Raw genomic sequence first — 13,177 nt, forward strand, 5'->3', positions numbered from 1 at the left:
TGGGATAAAGATAGAAATGTTAAAAGCAGGTGGGGATATAGTTTTGGAGTGGTTGGTGCAATTATTTAATAAATGTATGGAAGAGGGTAAGGTACCTAGGGATTGGCAGAGAGCATGCATAGTTCCTTTGTATAAAGGCAAAGGGGATAAAAGAGAGTGCAAAAATTATAGGGGGATAAGTCTGTTGAGTGTACCTGGTAAAGTGTATGGTAGAGTTATAATTGAAAGAATTAAGAGTAAGACGGAGAATAGGATAGCAGATGAACAAGGAGGCTTTAGGAAAGGTAGGGGGTGTGTGGACCAGGTGTTTACAGTGAAACATATAAGTGAACAGTATTTAGATAAGGCTAAAGAGGTCTTTGTGGCATTTATGGATTTGGAAAAGGCGTATGACAGGGTGGATAGGGGGGCAATGTGGCAGATGTTGCAAGTGTATGGTGTAGGAGGTAGGTTACTGAAAGCAGTGAAGAGTTTTTACGAGGATAGTGAGGCTCAAGTTAGAGTATGTAGGAAAGAGGGAAATTTTTTCCCAGTAAAAGTAGGCCTTAGACAAGGATGTGTGATGTCACCGTGGTTGTTTAATATATTTATAGATGGGGTTGTAAGAGAAGTAAATGCGAGGGTCTTGGCAAGAGGCGTGGAGTTAAAAGATAAAGAATCACACACAAAGTGGGAGTTGTCACAGCTGCTCTTTGCTGATGATACTGTGCTCTTGGGAGATTCTGAAGAGAAGTTGCAGAGATTGGTGGATGAATTTGGTAGGGTGTGCAAAAGAAGAAAATTAAAGGTGAATACAGGAAAGAGTAAGGTTATGAGGATAACAAAAAGATTAGGTGATGAAAGATTGAATATCAGATTGGAAGGAGAGAGTATGGAGGAGGTGAACGTATTCAGATATTTGGGAGTGGACGTGTCAGCGGATGGGTCTATGAAAGATGAGGTGAATCATAGAATTGATGAGGGAAAAAGAGTGAGTGGTGCACTTAGGAGTCTGTGGAGACAAAGAACTTTGTCCTTGGAGGCAAAGAGGGGAATGTATGAGAGTATAGTTTTACCAACGCTCTTATATGGGTGTGAAGCGTGGGTGATGAATGTTGCAGCGAGGAGAAGGCTGGAGGCAGTGGAGATGTCATGTCTGAGGGCAATGTGTGGTGTGAATATAATGCAGAGAATTCGTAGTTTGGAAGTTAGGAGGAGGTGCGGGATTACCAAAACTGTTGTCCAGAGGGCTGAGGAAGGGTTGTTGAGGTGGTTCAGACATGTAGAGAGAATGGAGCGAAACAGAATGACTTCAAGAGTGTATCAGTCTGTAGTGGAAGGAAGGCGGGGTAGGGGTCGGCCTAGGAAGGGTTGGAGGGAGGGGGTAAAGGAGGTTTTGTGTGCGAGGGGCTTGGACTTCCAGCAGGCATGCGTGAGTGTGTTTGATAGGAGTGAATGGAGACAAATGGTTTTTAATACTTGACGTGCTGTTGGAGTGTGAGCAAAGTAACATTTATGAAGGGATTCAGGGAAACCGGCAGGCCGGACTTGAGTCCTGGAGATGGGAAGTACAGTGCCTGCACTCTGAAGGAGGGGTGTTAATGTTGCAGTTTAAAAACTGTAGTGTAAAGCACCCTTCTGGCAAGACAGTGATGGAGTGAATGATGGTGAAAGTTTTTCTTTTTCGGGCCACCCTGCCTTGGTGGGAATCGGCCGGTGTGATAATAAAAAAAATATATATTATACATATATATGTATATATACATATATATACATATATATATATATATATATATTATACATATATATGTATATATACATATATTATATATACATATATATATATATACATATATATATATATATATATATATATATATATTATACATATATATGTATATATACATATATTATATATACACACACACACACACACACACACACATGCATGCATGTGCGTGTCTGTGAAGTGTGACCAAAGTGTAAGTAGGAGTAGCAAGATATCCCTGTTATCTAGCATGTTTATGAGACAGAAAAAGAAAATAAGCATGAAAGTCAGTATGGTATAGGACACTGAAAAAGTACAGGAAGACATAACCACGGTTTTCCAGTGGGCAGTGGAAAACATGACGTTCAATGATGATAAGTTCCAGCTGCTTAGGTATGGAAAGAATGAAGAACTCAAAAGGAGCACTATTTACAAAACTCAAGAGGGTCACCAAATAGAACGCAAGGAACGCGTTAAAGATCTAGGAATAATTATGTCAGCGGACCTTTCTTTTAAAGACCATAACAAGACAAAGATCACGACAGCCAGGAAGATGACTGGGTGGGTATTGAGAACTTTCAAAACAAGGGAAACAATGCCGATGGTGACACTCTTCAAATGGCTAGTGCTCCCTCGCTTAGAATATTGCTCAGTGCTGATGGCCCCGTTCAGGACAGGAGAAATATCGGAGCTGGAACAAATACAGAGATCGTTTATGGCTCACATTGAGCCAGTAAAGCACCTAAACTACTGGGAATGCCTTCAAGTCTTGAACATGTACTCATTGGAGCGGAGGAGAGAAAGGTACATGATAATATATACCTGGAAGGTACTCGAGGGCTTGGTCTCAAATCTGCACACTGCCATAACAACATACTGGAGTGAGAGATATGGGAGGAAGCGTAAAATAAACCCAGTGAGGAGCAGGGGTGCGGTGGGGACAATAAGGGAACACTGTATCAACATCTGGCGTCCCAGACTTTTCAACATCTTACCAGAAGATATCAGAAACACTGCTGGAACGAGTGTTGAAGCCTTCAAGAGGAAACTAGACAAGTATCTTCAGGTGCCAGATCAACCAGGCTGTGATGGATATGTGGGGCAGCGGGCCTCCAGCAGCAACAGCCTGGTTGACCAGGTGAGCACCAAACGAGCTTGGCCCACGGCCGGGCTCAGAGAGTAGATATACTCTCGAAATTCTTCAAAGGTATGTGGACAATATTGATATACCTGTGCTCATTAAACAGTCATATTATGTGAGCTTTGTGTGTGTGATTGTGTTAGTACACATTTTGAAATGTAACCCATAAAATTAGCACTGTGAACCTGGGTAACAAATTTGAGTGTGATGAGTTTTTCATTTGGTGCTCTGTATGGCTAGGCAGCCACAATATAGCCTTTTACTGCTTGTGTGCTGAAGCCTACTACTGAGTTAGGGTTTTGTACGTGTTGTATTCACTAGATGCTTCTCCTAACCTTACTAGCAGTGAGTGTGAAGTGCCATAGCAGGCCTTCCACACTCTTCTACCAAACACAGCATTATCAGGTACCCTTCACTATTAAAGAGATGTAAAATAAGAGTTGTAAAAACAATTCAAGTACATAAAGCATTGCATTATGATATATTTGGGCTAACAATCCTCACTCGCCTTCCTGACACTACCTCCCACATTTCTTGATTATTTTTTCCATCTTTTTACTTTACCAGATGCATTTGTGTTTGGTATGTGCTAGATTGGGGTAGGGATGGTGGACACCTTTTTGTTTTAATACAATTTGGTAAAATAATTTGTGCTGTAAATTTGACTTGTGCTCACTTGTGTAGAGGGCCTAGCAGTCAGTCACCAGGGATCTCATCCCTCAGTCAGGAACATACTACAAAGTATGCTACACTGTTTAACATGGCTGCCAAAAGCTAGCCAAGTTGTATGTTATTTTATTTAAAAATGTTTGGTGGAAATTTATGCACCCTCTTGGTCATACTATTCTGCTTCATCCCTACTATTCTGCTTCACACCCTTATAAAAATATGGGTACAGTACTTCTGTATTCTGGCATTTCTCATTTTTCTTCTATAGATGAACTTTCCACAGATGCCTCAGCACACTACCCACCTTTCTTCACCTCATCTAGTAATAAATTTTATTTACTTAGTTAAATGTTGCAATCAGTGGGTTAAATAGCATTTTAGGAGCTTTGTGTTCAATGCATTTTACATGTATGGGGAATGTTCATATATCCCTGATGCATTGTTGTTGTTTTTCATAAATCTGGGAATTCCTAAGGGAAAAACAATGAGATGAAAGGAGGGACCTTTCTCTGGTAAGATTGGAAGAGCTGCTAGTAATTATTCCTAGTTTTACTGCTAATCTTGATGTATTTAGGCATTTAATTTATATATTGCTATTCTCATTTCTAAAACAGTACAAGAACTTGGAAAGAAGTATGCTTCGCATGTGTAGACAATGAACAATTCCGTTTGGCTCAAAACTGTGGCCTTCATATTGTTGTCCATGCTGATGAACTGGAAGATCTCATAAACTATTACCAGGTAAATTATAAAATGTCACTTCAGAAATAATGCTAGTTTTATAGATTTAATTCCTATATTTTGCCCTAGTGGGCACTTCTAAGGAATTTTCCAAATGCTGACATAAGAATTGCATAATTTTTTAATAAGATGAAAGGAGACAGTTGAAAGCATTGTTACTTTAGATGTATTAATACAAGGAAAATTTCTGTATATATCACTTAAATATTATTGGTATATGGTATATGGTTGTTTAATATATTTATAGATGGGGTTGTAAAGGAAGTAAATGCTAGGGTGTTTGGGAGAGGGGTGGGATTAAATTATGGGGAATCAAATTCAAAATGGGAATTGACACAGTTACTTTTTGCTGATGATACTGTGCTTATGGGAGATTCTAAAGAAAAATTGCAAAGGTTAGTGGATGAGTTTGGGAATGTGTGTAAAGGTAGAAAGTTGAAAGTGAACATAGAAAAGAGTAAGGTGATGAGGGTGTCAAATGATTTAGATAAAGAAAAATTGGATATCAAATTGGGGAGGAGGAGTATGGAAGAAGTGAATGTTTTCAGATACTTGGGAGTTGACGTGTCGGCGGATGGATTTATGAAGGATGAGGTTAATCATAGAATTGATGAGGGAAAAAAGGTGAGTGGTGCGTTGAGGTATATGTGGAGTCAAAAAACGTTATCTATGGAGGCAAAGAAGGGAATGTATGAAAGTATAGTAGTACCAACACTCTTATATGGGTGTGAAGCTTGGGTGGTAAATGCAGCAGCGAGGAGACGGTTGGAGGCAGCGGAGATGTCCTGTTTAAGGGCAATGTGTGGTGTAAATATTATGCAGAAAATTCGGAGTGTGGAAATTAGGAGAAGGTGTGGAGTTAATAAAAGTATTAGTCAGAGGGCAGAAGAGGGGTTGTTGAGGTGGTTTGGTCATTTAGAGAGAATGGATCACAGTAGAATGACATGGAAAGCATATAAATCTATAGGGGAAGGCAGGCGGGGTAGGGGTCGTCCTCGAAAGGGTTGGAGAGAGGGGGTAAAGGAGGTTTTGTGGGTAAGGGGCTTGGACTTCCAGCAAGCGTGCGTGAGCGTGTTAGATAGGAGTGAATGGAGACGAATGGTACTTGGGACCTGACGATCTGTTGGAGTGTGAGCAGGGTAATATTTAGTGAAGGGATTCAGGGAAACCGGTTATTTTCATATAGTCGGACTTGAGTCCTGGAAATGGGAAGTACAATGCCTGCACTTTAAAGGAGGGGTTTGGGATATTGGCAGTTTGGAGGGATATGTTGTGTATCTTTATATGTTTATGCTTCTAGACTGTTGTATTCTGAGCACCTCTGCAAAAACAGTGATAATGTGCGAGTGTGGTGAAAGTGTTGAATGATGATGAAAGTATTTTCTTTTTGGGGATTTTCTTTCTTTTTTGGGTCACCCTGCCTCGGTGGGAGACGGCCGACTTGTTGAAAAAAAAAAAAAAAAAAAAAAATTATTGGTATAAATATGCATTTAATTATATGTATAATTGTGTGCTTCTCAGGACCGTGGATATTTTGACGAGTTGATTAACTTGCTAGAGGCTGCTTTGGGGTTGGAACGTGCTCATATGGGTATGTTCACAGAACTTGCCATTCTTTACTCAAAGTACAAGCCAGAGAAGATGAGAGAACACCTCGAGTTGTTCTGGTCCAGGGTCAACATTCCAAAAGTAAGTGATTGAAATATAAACCTTATTCTTTCCACTCTTAAACATATTGAGCTACTTCCAGAAGATCTGTGGGATAGCAAGCAGATCTCTTTGTAGGTGATAGCCATGGGTTTGTAAGCAGATCTTTTGATGATCTAAATGGGAAAAATTGCAAATGTAAATGGAGGTAGCCTTAATTGGGAGTGGTTGAAGGGAAAAATAAAGTAACATTTATTTGGTTTGATGTTTGTAATGGAATATAGACTTCTATTTTTTGATTGGTGATATCAATTTTTTACCATTTCATAGAGCACTTGGACTATTTCTTTTCTCGTAGGTTTTACGTGCAGCAGAGCAAGCACATTTATGGGCTGAGCTTGTATTCCTGTATGACAAATATGAGGAGTATGATAATGCTGCTCTCACCATGATGGCTCACCCTACAGAAGCCTGGCGAGAGTCTCATTTTAAAGATGTCATCACAAAAGTAAGTTCAATATTTTACTCTCTTTACAGACATTCTCCCTTTTTGTTGATATTCTTAATGTATTTAGTGAAATCTTTATTTATAAACTTTTATTCTTTTCAGGTTGCCAATATTGAGTTGTACTATAAAGCCATCCAATTTTACTTAGATTACAAACCAATGCTACTGAATGATTTGTTGCTAGTCCTCTCGCCAAGGATGGACCATACAAGAGCTGTCAGCTTCTTTACTAAGGTATGTAGGATACTCTTTGTTTGATTATGTAGTTAAATTATATGTTTTACCAAGGACATTGAAAAAATAATGGAATGTTTTTATAGATTGCAGTGAATTAAAGAATCTTTGCTTAATTAATATATTAAACTCATGATGTTTGAAGTTAAATTACCTGTTTGAAAATTTTATGATTTGCTTTTTTCCTTTCAGGCCAATCATTTGAAACTGGTTAAGGGTTACCTAAGATCAGTTCAGTCGCTGAATAACAAAGCTATCAATGAGGCACTTAACTCGTTACTCATTGAAGAAGAAGACTACACTGGCTTAAGGACTTCCATTGATGCATTTGACCACTTTGACAACATTGCTTTGGCACAATCCCTAGAGAAACATGATTTGATTGAGTTCCGCAGAATTGCTGCATACCTGTACAAAGGCAACAATAGGTGGAAACAGTCTGTGGAGCTGTGCAAAAAGGATAAGCTATTTAAGGTACAGTATTATAAAATGTTGAAGATGAGAAACCTGCTATGATTATGGAACTATTTTATTCATTATCATTTGTTCAGAGAAGTCTAAACCAGATTTTCACCAAATTTTAATGTTAAATTGTTGAATTCCATTTTACATGGGGAGCAAGGACATATATTCATACTGTGTTTTCCAATTACTGTAGGGTATGGTGAATATCCTGATCAGTATTGGGCATTTGTCTGTATGAAGTATTTCAGGCATTCACCAGGGTGATAATTACTGGTTATAAATTTTAGGAAAAAGTAATTCCAAACTGATGCTTAAATCTGAATGTGTCTACCTTGCACAGCTTAATAAAAGTAAGAAAATGTTTGCAAAATTAGTTGCTAAGCTGAATCTTTCAACCCTGTTGTGGTGATAAAGGGTGGGGGACCAATAACTTGAGCTCAGAGGTGCTTAGAGTACCAGTTTTTGTGTACAAAATATAATACGAGGAACTGAGAAGAAAGCTGATGAACTCGCCAATTGTCACTTGAGAAAATCGTCTACAAACTTTAGTGAAATGTGTCCAACAATATTTTAGTTACCACTCGTATAATTTTGATGAAATTGGTCTTATTTTAGAGCACATTTATTAAGCTTCAAGGTGTTATGGCAAGTTTGTTTTCTTGGGAGTCATATCACTGCTTTTGGGTATGATCACATGGTCAAACATCCCTTTATGCTTAGTGGGGAAAGGCAGGGTGAAAGTGATGAACACGCCAGAGTGATGTACAGTAAATGATACTCGAAAGAATGATGAACATTTCAGTATAGGAAACTCAATTTTTGGCCAAAGGCAAATTTGTCAGTTTTCTTCTCAGTGCCTTTCTGTATGACCCTAGTGGGTTTAGTGCTTCTTTTTTAATATAATAATAATTCTCAGTTCCTTGTACAACTTTATTTAGTATTAATAATCTCTGTTAATTATGAGCGTATGTTGGTAATGGTAGGTAGTCAATAAATGTAAAATACTGAATTTCCCTCATATCAAGGATTTATTGCTCTAAGAGCAAGAATTTGTATTTATACTTTTGTAGTGTGTGTGTGTATATACTTACATGCTCTTCAGCATACAAGATTTAGAATCTTAATGGACAGTGATTCTTACTTATTTTTAATTTAATAGTAACTATATACTATGTGATGTAATTTTGTTGCTAATTGTAGTTATGCCTAGAGATGGATTACTTATCTCTCTACTTCTTTAAATGCATTCTCTTGGACTTCCAGCAGGCATGCGTGAGCGTGTTTGATAGGAGTGAATGGAGACAAATGGTTTTTAATACTTGACGTGCTGTTGGAGTGTGAGCAAAGTAACATTTATGAAGGGATTCAGGGAAACCGGCAGGCCGGACTTGAGTCCTGGAGATGGGAAGTACAGTGCCTGCACTCTGAAGGAGGGGTGTTAATGTTGCAGTTTAAAAACTGTAGTGTAAAGCACCCTTCTGGCAAGACAGTGATGGAGTGAATGATGGTGAAAGTTTTTCTTTTTCGGGCCACCCTGCCTTGGTGGGAATCGGCCGGTGTGATAATAAATAAAATAACAACCTAAATTGTGTACAATACACTTCTAATTTTGATCACTGACTGCAGTCAGCAGACATTGCATTTCTTTCCTGAGGTTACTCAGTAACCATATTACCAGATGCCACGACTGTTTAAATTTGTTTATTTTATACTTTTGTCCTACATGGTATGACCCTTGTAGGTTTAGCACTTCTTTTTTTATTATAATATGCTTTTGGCACTCGTCTCAAAATAAAGAAAATGAGTAGGACAGTATTTGTAAGTTCACAGGGAACGTTCAGAAATTGAAGTTGAGAATAGTGTAGGAAAATTACCATAAGTGAAAGAAGGTTAGTTTAGTGGATTTTTTCACTAATGTTCCGTATCTTCTAGGATGCCATGGAATATGCTGCTGAAAGCAAGAATTCTGATACTGCAGAAGAACTTCTACAATGGTTCCTGGAAAATGGCAATTTCGATTGTTTTGCTGCTTGCCTTTTCCATTGTTATGATCTCCTCCATCCTGATGTAATATTAGAACTGGCATGGAGGCATAATATCATGGACTTTGCCATGCCTTATTTAATTAATGTAATGAGAGAGTATGTCACAAAGGTAAACAAACTGGAAGACATCGAGAAACATAGGTCAGAAGAAAATGAAACTAATGAGAGCAAGCCTATGATGAATATGATTGGTGAGTAGCTCCTGCACCCATTGCTTTGATTGGTTTTTGTTTTCGAACTACACTTTCCATCAGCTACTTCATTTGTATGTTAATTGGATCTTGCCATACTTCCTGTATGCCTATTTTCTCTTTCTGGTATATTGTGTGAATGCCTTTTGAGTATTACACTTTGTAAATTCTTATTCCACTTAGATTCTCATAATTTTGCATCATGTGAAGGCATGGGAATTTTTATTTATATTCTTTTATTTAGATTCATTTTTTTTTGTTTGTTTACAATCGCACAAGTGTCTGTGGCCAAAAGCTCCAAAGGTGTGTCCCTTGCAGGTGAGCCTCAGCTTATGATCACAGCTGGCCCGGGCATGATGGGACCAGGCTACTCCAACGCTGGTTACGCTAACAACATTAACTACGGTGCTGGCATGCCATCCTACCAAGGTTACAGCATGTAAACACTAATTCAAGATTCTCCAAAAATTAAGACCAGTGTGAAAACTTTTCAGGTTGGTTCGTTAGTAACAATAGACACTGATTTATCAAGGCTACAGCTTGTAACTAATAAGAGCCTCCCAAAATATTCCATAAGTTTGCCAGTTGTAAAATAAACCAAGTTGACTACTCCAGGGATGTGTGTCCAAATTCTGCCTCTAGAATTCTGCAAGTTAATTAAGGTATAAATGAGGGAGAATTTGTGGTGCCAGGTGAGCAAACTAAAGCTTATTGTTGAGTAGTGTGTGGTTAGCATGAGGATGAATGAGTGTTGTAGAGGCATTCAGGTCATTCAGTTGGCTGATCCACAGATAGTCATCCTGTTATTCAATAGCTGTCCTCCAGTTGGATTTGTAAGAAATTTGTGGAGGTGTGGGGGCAAGACATGCTGCCTCATACTATATTTTCTTTTCCTTTGAATGCTGTGGTGTAAAAAAAAAACAGATATAACTACTGTTTCCCATTGTATATAGTTTATCCCATCATGACTTGGCTGAATGTGATGTAGTATTGTTTTACCTGTTCCTCTTATGATGATTTATGATTGGTGTCTCAGTATGTTACAGTTGACTTAGGATTATAATTAGATTATGTATATATAAATTGATAAGATTGATTAAACATAATATTCCTGGTGAAACATGTTCTGTAAACATAGGTGTGATGTTGTGGACTAAAGATTGGGCATTCACCTGTCTACATCAAACCATTCCTAAAACTTAACCGATTAGTAAGGTGTAATGCCTTATCTTCCCAGTCCAAATGAAGATAGAATGTGAAATAACTGAAGCTTTGTCCATTGTGTGCCTTCAAATAGCCGATGGAAGAAGGCTTTACAAAGACTGTTCTTTATCAATGAGATATTGCTTTCCAAAGGCCAATGGTCTGTGTTCAATGGTTGTTCATTAGTAATGTAGGTTACTTCCAATTGGTATGGCTAGAGCAGCTCTCCCTTGGAACAGCCTACCTCATTGAAATTGAAAGCCTTGTTTCTACCTTTGGCACCATTTTGGTGGCTATCGAATTCATCTGATAAGAGGTCTATCTTTGTTTTAAAATATGCAAAGGATTTGATTGCTAATCAAAGCCTTAATGGTGAATATAATGTGATGGCCAGCATTACAGTGTGGTATAGGGGGTGAGACTAGTATCCAAGTGTAAATTTGAAAGTTATCTAATGTTTGATAATGAAGAACCACTGCATTCTTACCTATCACCTCCACTTTTTATTTAAATTTTTTATAGAAAATTCTTTTTCTAACAGTAGGAAACATCTGTGGACATTAAAAGCTTCAATTATATTTAGTATCTTTATAGTTAATTATTGAGAATTGTATTTTTTAAGTTATAGACTATTGAGAGTTTTAAAAAGTATTTATTATTCATAGGGAACATTGTTTTGCATGTACATTTGTGTGGTGAAGAAGCCGATCCACTCCAGCCAGGCTTTGAGACTTCTCTTGACTCCTAACATTCAGTGGTTGCCTCAAACTTAGAGCATATGTAGTGTGGCCACATGTCAAGTTTAAATAAACACCTCCCACATGATCTGACTATTTAATTCACCTTTATGTATATGTACCTGCCTATTTAAGTTTGTGGAAAGGTGGGATCAGTGTTAGTTTAGGCTCTTATAACTTAGACTAACAGGAATGTATTGTCTTAGATTTAATGAAATTTTCATTTGCCATTTAAAGCTTATTTTTGGAAAAACTAGCAAAAATGCATAGGTATTTTGCATACATTGTAGTTTTCATTGGTGCCTTAGAATTCTCTGGCTTGGACTTCCTTTGCTAAGGTATGGTATATATTAGTTTTTTTCTCCAAGTTTATCCGCAGGTCTTTCATCGAGTGGCTACAGGTTGAGAACTTGCCAAAATTGGTTGGTTATGGATTCTTTTGCAGTCATGCAAGTGATGTGATGGCATTGACTGGGTAGGCTAATTAGCTTACTGGTGGTCCAATGTAGAATTAAGCATCGAGGCATTTGAAGAGTAAGGTACAGTTTAGTGGAGAAGCACTAAACCCAGAGGGTTTAGGGCTTCCTCACTAAAGTGACTCCTGGCATACTTATCCACTATTCATGGCCTACCAAACTCTGTGTTTGAGGAATGAAAGGTAATCATGTTTGATCCAAGAAAGAGGTAAGTGTAGTTTGATACAGAACCCTTCATTTACTTTAAAGGGTTGCTGCATATTCTCAAGGAAGAGCTTTGCCTCCCATACCCCCCCCCTATCAGGTTAGATCCCCCCCAAAAAAAAAGCTCCAGTTCCTTGAATTAAAAACCCCCTCCCTTTGCTGGCCTTAGGAACATCCTTCCACACCATTCTTCAAGGTGGGGGGGGCATACAGCACAAGGAAATGAGGCACTTGAATTTGACTGGGATAGCTCCAATTCCTTGGATGAATTATAAAATAACTAAGCACTAAACCCACAAGGGTCATGCAGCACTGGGATCCTTGGGTGAAGAATCAATTAAAAAGCAATATTTAAAGGGGATGGAGCAAAATGAGATGACTGGGTGTATACATCTCTAGTTAAGGGAAGGCAGGGCAGCAAACTAGATAGTATTATGGGGGTGGTAAACCTGTAGGGATTATAGTGCCTGTGGGGGGGTGAAGCTGGAAGGCATTCAAGCTTAATCTGGAGAACTGGAGCTCTAGATAGTAGAGGCAAACTGTTTTTGGGAAACCAGTTAGCTAGACTTTAGTGGGGTGGGGATGTTTGCAGTTTTGAGGGGTATCTGAACCGTATTGTTGAACCTCTGGAAATTATAATCAAAAGCGTTAAACCTACAAGCGTCAAAGCACAGCAGAGCAGGGCATAGTGCATGATTATAGAATAGTAAGGGTGGAGTGGAGAGCAGAGGAAGTTAGAAAGGGCTGTGAGGAGTGCTAGAGGAAGTATCATCAAAGTTTGTAGCAAGTCAGATGGTCAAAGTCAACGAGGGAGTCTGAGTCAAAGGTGGGTCAGTCAGCAAGGAGGGAAGATAAAGGAAGGGCATTATAGTGGTGACGATGTTGAAGGTATATTCTCATGGTGCTCGTTGTATAACCCTTGTGGGTTTAGCGGTTAGTTTTGATTAATAGTGAATGATGAAAGTTTCTTTGAGCCACCCTACCTTGGCGAGAGATGGCTGATAAAAAAAAGTGCTAAACATGTATATTATTATTAAGAGGGAAGCGCTAAACCCGGAGGATTATACAGCACCTGGGGGGGGGGGATGTGGAAGGCATTCAGGCTTAATTCGGGGTAAACATGTATAGGCCATACATGTTTAGCACCATGGGAGATTCTGGAGCTAGAA

The 13,177-nt window shown here is 38.6% G+C and overlaps 2 protein-coding genes across 2 annotated transcripts in view; one reads left to right on the top strand and one right to left on the bottom strand.

Moving 5' to 3' along the window:
* The window catches only part of Chc (clathrin heavy chain), a 61,669-nt gene extending 50,253 nt beyond the window's left edge, over positions 1-11,416 (top strand). The window contains exons 20-26 of the mRNA XM_070102730.1: positions 4,172-4,298; positions 5,820-5,987; positions 6,304-6,453; positions 6,556-6,687; positions 6,880-7,161; positions 9,085-9,388; positions 9,707-11,416. Coding sequence (XP_069958831.1) covers positions 4,172-4,298; positions 5,820-5,987; positions 6,304-6,453; positions 6,556-6,687; positions 6,880-7,161; positions 9,085-9,388; positions 9,707-9,831 — 1,288 coding nt within the window. The 3' untranslated portion in view covers positions 9,832-11,416. The remainder of the gene's footprint in view (positions 1-4,171; positions 4,299-5,819; positions 5,988-6,303; positions 6,454-6,555; positions 6,688-6,879; positions 7,162-9,084; positions 9,389-9,706) is intronic.
* Positions 1-13,177, bottom strand: part of LOC128702152 (uncharacterized) — a 173,650-nt gene that overhangs the window by 19,262 nt on the left and 141,211 nt on the right. The window lies entirely within an intron of this gene.

This window comes from Cherax quadricarinatus, chromosome 83 (genome assembly GCF_038502225.1).
Source record: "Cherax quadricarinatus isolate ZL_2023a chromosome 83, ASM3850222v1, whole genome shotgun sequence".
Taxonomy (NCBI): domain Eukaryota; kingdom Metazoa; phylum Arthropoda; class Malacostraca; order Decapoda; family Parastacidae; genus Cherax; species Cherax quadricarinatus.